Source organism: Glycine max, chromosome 18 (genome assembly GCF_000004515.6).
Source record: "Glycine max cultivar Williams 82 chromosome 18, Glycine_max_v4.0, whole genome shotgun sequence".
Taxonomy (NCBI): domain Eukaryota; kingdom Viridiplantae; phylum Streptophyta; class Magnoliopsida; order Fabales; family Fabaceae; genus Glycine; species Glycine max.
Genome location: NC_038254.2, coordinates 50418064 through 50426959, shown reverse-complemented (window position 1 = coordinate 50426959; position 8896 = coordinate 50418064). Strand labels below are relative to the sequence as shown.

Sequence of the window (8896 nt, the reverse complement as noted above, 5' to 3'; positions counted from 1 at the left end):
GTCTTCAATCCCACATGCTTGCATTCATATGCATTGCATTTGCAGCCCCAAGTTTGTTGCTCTAGCAATAAAGGGACATGATCCTTTTTATTTTTTATTTTTCTCTTAGTTTCTATTATTATTATGCTTTTGAAAAATGAATGAGATAGAGATCTCTTCATTTCTTTTATTATTATGCTTTTGATAAAATGAATGAAATAAATATGATATCCGCATAGCAGAGAGTATAATTTATTTTCCTAAATAACAGGGTCGATCCAATATATTTTTAGGCTTGAAGCGAATTCTTGTATAAGACTTTGTTAATTTAAGAAGGTGAGTTAAATTTGATGAAAATTGAAATAAAAGACTAACAATTAATGTTGCTTTCTTGAATTGAGTCCATTATTCCTAATTAAATAACATGGGGATTAATTATGTAACATGCATGATATGTGCATAATCTTAGAAAATGTTATCAAAATTATGGATTATCTAATAGTGCATGATATGTGCATATATAGAGACTTAAAATTATGGCAGGTTGCTGATCTTTGGCATAATCTCGAAAGAAAGATGGATAATGTAAAAGCTCAATTTGTTGTTATTTTTTGTTGCATTTGGAACTTGGAAGTGTCGCGACGGTAAATTATGGGAAGTAATTCTATTTTGAATGGTTGAAGGTTAGAAAATGTCAAAATATAATGTAGATGCTGGGGTTTTTGCAGAGCAAATTTCCTTTGGAGTTGGGATGTGCCTACGTAATCAACATGGCCAATTTGTTAAAACAAAGACCATTTATCAAGGTATTTTACATCCATTAGAAGCAAAGACTTGGGCTCTATAAGCCGTTTAGATAAGTATTTTTAGAAGAAAAAAATAAGAATAAAAAATAAAATGATTTTTTTTCTTAAGTTAAAATAAATTTTTCATTAATAAATCATTAATTAATTTGTAGATATCTTCTCTTTTTTTAGAAAAAATTGTATGAGTTTTTATAAATTAATTAATGAAAAACTTATTTTAACTTATAAATAAGTATATTTCTAAAAAAACTTATCCTAAACCATGTTTATCGAATATTTCAAATCCATTGGTGAGTTTTGTTAGGTGACAAATAAATTATGTTGCTCTCATAAATTAATTAGGGTGTCAAAGATGTTATGCTAACAAATACATTTTTTATCCTATTTAATTTTGCCTTTGATTATGAATGAAATTATATGATTCTTTTTAAAGTGTGTGGTTTTAAATTGGACGTCCAATCCTCACTTCTCATAAAAAATGTTCAACACGCGTTCTTAACTATTACCTTTTAATTGGACTCTTTTCTGTATTCTCGATATATTAATTATATTAGACGATATGCTTTATATAACAACCAATCATTCACCAAGAAAAAGTATATAACAACCAATCATAAATGTTTTTGAGCATTGGCCAATTCTATTTGATCAATTCTTTAAAATTTATAAAAAAGTTTATACTATCATAATATCAAAATTAAACTCTACATGTAATTGAGTTGTATCGGTTGATGAGTTTTTCAAACTAGTGATCATCAACGTAACAAATTCAAAATACATATTCAACCAATTTTTTTTATATAAAAAAAATGTATAAAATACACAAAAAAAAAAAAACATGACGCTAAAGTAAAGTTGGATGCACGTGTTTAGACTTTAGACCCCAGTGTCTAATGGACGGTCAACATCTGACCTTTCCAAATCAAGTCAATGCCTCCTGCCTGGACTAATTTTTAAATCTTAAAAAAATATGGAAGTTGAATAGAAAACAAATCTTTAAATCACACTTTTATGTTTATTATTAATTAATAATAACTAATTTTTAAGAAAACAAATATATTCATTAAAAAAATGTTCTTTTTGACTCTTCTAATAAAATAAACTATTTTCAATCCTCAATATTAACTTTATTAGTCAAATTTATAATTAAAAATCCCTATTTAAGTGACATATTCAAATATTTAAATGGTATTCAAACAAACATATAATGAGTCCAGAGTCCACCGTTTGACCACACCGATCAGTGCAATTCACTTTCATTCGTCTGAAACAAACACTGCGTAAAACAACATTGTCATAGAAAAGTACTACAATACTACTGTATGATCCTCATTGGTGTGAGATCCATGGCAGCTTCAGATTCAGGTTCATGAACATTAACATGTGTTTATAGTTGCTTCAATTTTACCGTGGCACTTCGTTAAGAACAAGAAACAAAAAGAGAAGGTGGAAGAGTTGAACTTGATCTTCCATTCCACTTCCAATTCCTTTAACTCCTAAATGACTTCAACATCTCCAACAAAGTAAAGTCTTACCATTTCTTGGTTTTCACGAAATTTATTTACATGGGTTGTTCTGTTTTCCCTTAAATTCGTATTGCCTTAGATAAAATGTTCACCTTGGAACATAAGATATTGTGAACGATTTTTTGATGGAGGAGCACGTGCCAGCATTGCACACTGCTATCAACGCTGTGAAGGCATTAGGTAGAGGCTTTGATGTGAACTGCGATACGAGGTTGCTGTATTGCAAAGGAGTGGCAGGGTCCAGGGTGGTCCATGTTGATGAAGAACACGTGAGGGACTTGTGGTTGTACGATGATGTGGTTGTTCCCAATGTTTCAATGGACATTGTTAAGAACTCTCAGGAGCATGTGGGGCGTCGCAGTTCTGGAGTCTGTAGTTACCAGGAGGTATGGTTGAACTTGAAAATTTTCCATTTTTGTCATTGCTTTTATTTTTTCTCTATGGTAAAAATGTTGGGTCATTGATGACTTGGTGAATATTGATTTTTATTTGCTTCAAATGTAATTCCGCGTGGTAATTGTTCAAGTATGTGATATTTGTGTTGAGATCCCGTGTAGACTAGAGATTTGCTAATATAGCTCAAATATAAGACCTGCAAAATTCTTACCTTACAAGTCTGTTTTGTAAAATTGAGTTAGACCCTAAAATGAAATTTTAAGATGGTATCATATCTTGTCTTAGATTTGTTACTAAGCCACCTGTATTTGTCTACCCTCTAGATATAGGGAGTGTTGTGATAGGTATGTTGAGATCTCACATAGACTAGAGATATGACCAATGTAGTCTTATAAGGTTTAGGCAATTCTTACTTTATAAGTTGGTTTTGTAGGGTTGAATTAGGTCTTAAACCGAAATTTTAAGAATTTGGTTTTGGGTTGACATCAATGATTGTGGAGAAGAGATTGTTCAGGAATCTGGTGTAATGAAATAGTGTTTTGGACTGAGCTAGGATTCAAGGCATGGAACAAGCAGCAGTGACTGCTGTCAATTGATACTGAAACCACCAAAGTTGTGTTTCGATACTAGCTTTGTTTAAAGGACTTGTAAAAGAAAAATTGGTTTTGTACAGAGGGAAGAGGGGCTATGATTCTATGAAATACTGATTGAGAATGATATGGGCATTAAGCTTGAACTAAAGTAATTGATAAGATCTATCTCAAGCTTAGATAAGATACCTGGTCCTTAGTCCTATCTTTCCATATAGAACATTTTCTTGTCTGCCATAGTTTATGGGATCAGTAGGTATTACTGAAATTTATTACTTGTCCTGTGGTAAATTGGTCTTGGTAGCAGATAGGTTGGTTCCTTGACGTTTTGCCAGTGTGGATTTTGAGAAAGAAAAAAAAAAATCAGACTCCATTGTACTAAAGAACAAGAATCTAAATAAAGCAAATAGTTTCAAACTAAGAGCTAAAGCTATTTGTTGCTAAAACAATAATAAAACCCAAATGTTATAACTTATAATTGGTTTTCAGATTAATACTGATTTGTGATAAATCTTTTGTCATTTGACTGCAGATGGTGGAATATTTCAATCAGAAGGCTAATATATCACAAAGCTTTCCTCTTGGGACATTTAATTCTGCGTTTAGCTTCACTGGTTCAAAACACATTGATGCTACTGAGACAAAATCTCTTTCTTCAGATGGGTTTTATATTCCCCTCGCAAAGGTTCAGCTTACAAATGCCCACTTAACATTGCAAGAAAATGTCAAAAGGGATATTCCAGTGAATTGGGATCCACCATCCTTGGCAAGGTATGCATGTACAAGTTATCTACAGAATGCAGTGACAAAATATTTATCTTCAGATTGTCCTTGACCTTGAATCTTATTTTGATAGCTTTATTGAAAACTTTGGGACACATGTCATTACATCCATAACTATTGGTGGTAAGGATGTTATTTTTGTTAAACACCACCGTAGTTCACCTTTGTCAACATTGGAGATAAAGAACTATATTCAAGACATTGGAAACCAGAGGTTCTCTGACATCAATAACCATACAAGTTCACTTCAAACAAAATTCAAGGATAAGGCTAGTTTCACTTTAATTCCGATTCCTTATAGTGATTTGATTCAGGTTCTTGATAACAAGGAATGTATTACTTATTTTGTAATTATATAATTTTGCAGGTTGTTGATCCCTTTTCATTCAATAATCAAGAGATACACCCTCAATCTGCATCTGGAACTTATCTAAGTGGGAAAGTATGCAGTATATATTCTGTGAAATATTTTTTAAGCTCAATATTGCCATGATCCTTAGTTTTAGTTGTTTAAATTTGTTTCGATGAATTGCTGTTCAAATTTGGAAGCAAGTAATGCTAGATATACTATAGGCACTAAGTTTTGTGTCATCTATTGTGTATTTATGCTTTAAGCATTTGAACAAATTAGGTCCACAGTTCTGTCCCAGTGCAGAACTTTGACATGGTTATATCTCCTCATAATGGGAGAAACCGAGAAACCACTATCAATTTTTCTTGCCGCTTTCTGAAGTTCTGCATTTCTTGTCTGTAACCTAAATGCACCTATATGTGCTATCCATTTGTCATTCTTTTTCTCCCTTTTCCTCAACTTTACATTTTTATATGTAATGCACATTAGGTATCCTTTTGATCTCTATTTGGAATCCTTGCATCAGCATTGGCCTATAGGAAGAATTCATACTTATTGTTAGGAGTGATAATTACATGTCTTTTATGGTTTTTGTCTTTTTGATCGTTAGTAGCTTCATGTTGGATTGTTGTGTACAGTTTAACTCTTTTCTTAACTTCCTTGGATACACCCAGGATGTCAGAGTCATTTTCAGAAGGAGAGGAGGAGATGATTTGGAACAAGACCACAGTATGTGGCTCAGAACTGTTTGGTCTTCCCCGGATGTCATTCAGATGACTTTCTGTCCTATAACAGATCTCATTGATGAAGTTCCTGGCAAGGAACAATTGACTCACGCTATTGGTCTCTATCTTGAATGTAAGCCAGTTTATCCTTCATTTTAGATGACATGGAATTGGAATAGTTTTCTATTGGCTTCTTGCAGTTTAATCTAATATATCAATTGCATGTTTCTTTTCCCCTCTACTTGTTTTTTTTTAGCAGATAAACCTCCCATTGAAGAACTTAGATATTTCTTAGAGTTTCAAATTGCTCACGTTTGGGCTCCTCTTCATGAAAGGATTCCTGGACAACAAAGGAAGGAACCTATTTGCCCATCTTTACAATTCAGCATAATGGGCCAGAAACTTTATGTTAGCCAAGAGCAGGTAAAGGATCTTTTTTTGGCAGTTTCTTGTTGAGCTTTGAAACTCCTGATTCTGTTGGATTCACACTATTGTTCTGGCATTAAAATCTATGTATTGGTATAATTTTAGTTCATCTTAGTACTTAATTTTCAGTTATAAAGATTATTTTGACTCATGAGGCTGCATACACTTCATTTGAATCAGCACATATTAGATTTTAAAATCCACCACTTTTTATATGCTGCTTTTAACTGTTAAAATTGGGCTGCAGCTTTTCCAACAATAAAGAAAAGGCTTTTGCTGGCCAGACTTTATTTTATTTTTTGAGTCACTACTATATTTGGAAGCAATACAATACTTTTTTTTACTATATGAAGTTAATGATAGTTATGGGGTTCAGGTTAGAAAAGGAGGAAAGATTGGGGGAGGGGAGTGTCGTGTTTCATGAACAAGAGTAAAGATTAGCTGTAAAGGACTAATGAAGGGTTAACTACTGATATATTCATAATCAGTTTTGCTATTTCTTCTATAGTTAATGCCAAATGTGAACCTCCAGGAGATTATTTAGCTTAAAATTCCACTTGTAAAGAGTGTTATTGAAGAAATACTATTAGAATGCTCTAAAATATTATCTCAATTGCATTTATGCAGAGCAATTTAATCTTCATTTTAAGCGGTTTTTGAATTCACATGATTATTAGCTATACTTTTAATCATAAGTCCTCAAAGTGTAGAAGACAGTTAGCAGATAGCTAATAAATTTCATTTGACTCAGTGTTCCTTTTCATATGCAGATCACAGTTGGGCGTTTGCCAGTAACCGGCCTACGTCTGTTTCTTGAAGGAAGCAAGCAGAATCGTTTGAGTGTTCATCTTCAACACTTATCATCTCTTCCAAAGATCCTTAGGCCATATTGGGACACAGATGTAACCATTGGTGCTCCCAAGTGGCAGGGACCCGAGGAGCAAGACAGCCGGTGGTTCGAGCCCGTTAAGTGGAAGAATTTTTCTCATGTGAGCACAGCACCCGTTGAGAATCCTGAAACGTTTATAGGGGAGTTCTCTGGCATCTATGTGGTTACCGGGGTGCAGCTTGGAGTGTGGGATTTCGGACCGCGAAGCGTGTTGTACATGAAGCTCTTGTTTTCGAGGTTACCTGGTTGCACAATCAGAAGATCATTCTGGGATCACACCCCCACCAACCCTGATAACTCGAGCTTTGGTTCCAGAGAGAACAACACCACAGGAAGCAAGTTGTTCAAGTATGTTGACTTGTCTGAAATGAGCAAAGGGCCACAAGATCCTCCTGGACATTGGTTAGTTACTGGTGGAAAACTTGGTGTTGAGAAAGGGAAAATTGTTCTGAGGGTGAAATATTCGTTGCTAAGTTACTGATTTAGTTCACTTTCCATGATTATGATGAACAATGTTGGCTTCTGTTAGAAGCTGTGCATGGTGCATGTAAAACTTTTTGCATATATATCATTGGAGTTAGAACTTGTTTCCATCATGCCCTTCTAAACAAATATATATGTCGTTAAAGGGTGGAAACAAGAGGATAGCAGAAAACCAGACAAGAAAAGGGAGTGAAAAAAGTTCAACATCCTTGTTCTTCTGTCGGTCTATTTTGTGGGGGCATTCCCTGCACAATTGTTCATATACATAGTTTTGATGCAAGTATCTTTTCTTTTTATTTCTCTATTTGTTTTCTTATTACATCCTCATCACTATCATTCATTCTCTCTCTCTCTCTCTCTTTTTTCCAAAAATAAAACTGTGAAAGAGAGCTGATAAGATACAACGGCAACATATTGACAAGGTGATATCGTTGCCATGTTTGCCGATTAATTTTGAATAGATTGAAAAAAGGGTACTATGCCAGTATGCCACAGAAGATGTGGAGTTTGATTTTAACTTGTATTGTATCAGGTGTCATATACATTTTTTTGTTTTTGTTTTTATCAATGGAAAATTCCATTATTTTGTTAACCACTTTAGTACAGCTTATTTTATTGAAAATTAATTTAAGTACTATGAAATTGCGTATAAGTCCATTTTATATGGATAAGAGAGATAAGATAAGATTAAAAAAAAAGAAAAATAGAAAAGAGTTATAAATGAGTTAAATATGAAAGGTAGAGTAATTATATTCACTTTTTTTTCTAGATTATATTCGTATATTGATTTTTTCTTCCATTTCACTTCTAAGTTATGAAAACTTTTTTAATGAAAAGTGTGGCAACATCCCACCGAAGAGTCTAAAGGTTGATTGGCTTATTAAGTCACTTTTACAAATTATTTTTCAAAATGGATCCATTCTTAAAATATTTACCCACATAAATCTTTGTTGATCATAGACTTAGCTAATCAAATCTATGATAGTCAAATTTAACTCGTTATTTCAACGACACATGTCCTATTTTGGGTGGTTTTAAGTTTTAAATTTCAAAAATTTTAAAAATAACAATCAATTTTTAATTTTAAACCGATTTTTAAAATATAATTAGTTTCAAATAAACTTATTTTAAAAATTTCATATCATATTAAAAATAGTTTTAGAGTGCTTTTATGTGGTGGCAACAAAAATGATAATGTCAGCAATAATAAAGACACTAAAGAAACCAAGAGTAATCACAATCACAGTGATAATAGTGGTGCTGACGGTGGTTGTGGAGGTGACATTAGTAGTAGTAACAACATGTTGGCAGTGGCGATGGTAGTAGAGGTGGCATTGGTGGTGACAGTGACAACATGGTAGTAGTGATGGTGGTGGTGGTGGTGGAGGTGGCATTAGTAGTGGCAATGATAACATGGTGGTGGTGCGATGTTGATGGTGGAAGCCACTTGTGGCAATGGTGGCGGTGATGATAGAGGTGGTATTAGTGATGATAGTAGTAGCAATGCTGGTGGAGATGTTGGTGACAATGGTGGTAGTGTGGTAACGGTGGCAGTGACAGTGACGATGACAGAAGTGATATTGTTGGTAGTGGTGACAATGACAGTGGTGGTGGTGGTAGTGATGCCGGTGATGATGATAATAGTAATGATGATGGTAGCGGTGGGAGTTGTGGTGGCGGTGACAAAGATGGTGGTGGCAATAGTGATGACAAAGACAGTGACGACGGTGGTGGTGATAACGCTACTAATGGTCATGGTGGTGATAGTTAGTTATGATGGTGATAATGATGGTGGTGATGGTAATAGTGTTGGTGGTGTGATGGTGGTGATGCCAGAGGTGGTATTGGTACTGGTGGTGGTAGCGGTGGCTTTCAAGATGAATGATTGTCCTCATAAACTAACACAAGACTTTTCAGTGTGTTTTGTTTTCACTCACACGT

The 8896-nt window shown here is 34.0% G+C and overlaps 1 protein-coding gene across 2 annotated transcripts; it reads left to right on the top strand.

Annotated features, from left to right (window-relative positions):
• The first annotated feature begins 1890 nt into the window (after positions 1 to 1890).
• LOC100791420 (MACPF domain-containing protein CAD1) lies at positions 1891 to 7360 on the top strand. 2 transcript variants are annotated; one of them, XM_006602647.3, is made up of 7 exons: positions 1891 to 2697; positions 3830 to 4068; positions 4154 to 4349; positions 4448 to 4522; positions 5107 to 5290; positions 5414 to 5580; positions 6354 to 7360. In XM_006602647.3, the coding sequence occupies exons 1-7, from the start codon at positions 2437 to 2439 to the stop codon at positions 6951 to 6953; spliced, it is 1722 nt and encodes a 573-aa protein (XP_006602710.1). In that variant the 5' UTR covers positions 1891 to 2436; the 3' UTR covers positions 6954 to 7360. The 2 variants fall into 2 exon arrangements, with proteins under 2 accessions (XP_006602710.1, XP_006602711.1); XM_006602648.3 differs by having other exon boundaries at positions 1894 to 2697; positions 5417 to 5580; positions 6354 to 7358.
• The last annotated feature ends 1536 nt before the right edge of the window (positions 7361 to 8896 follow it).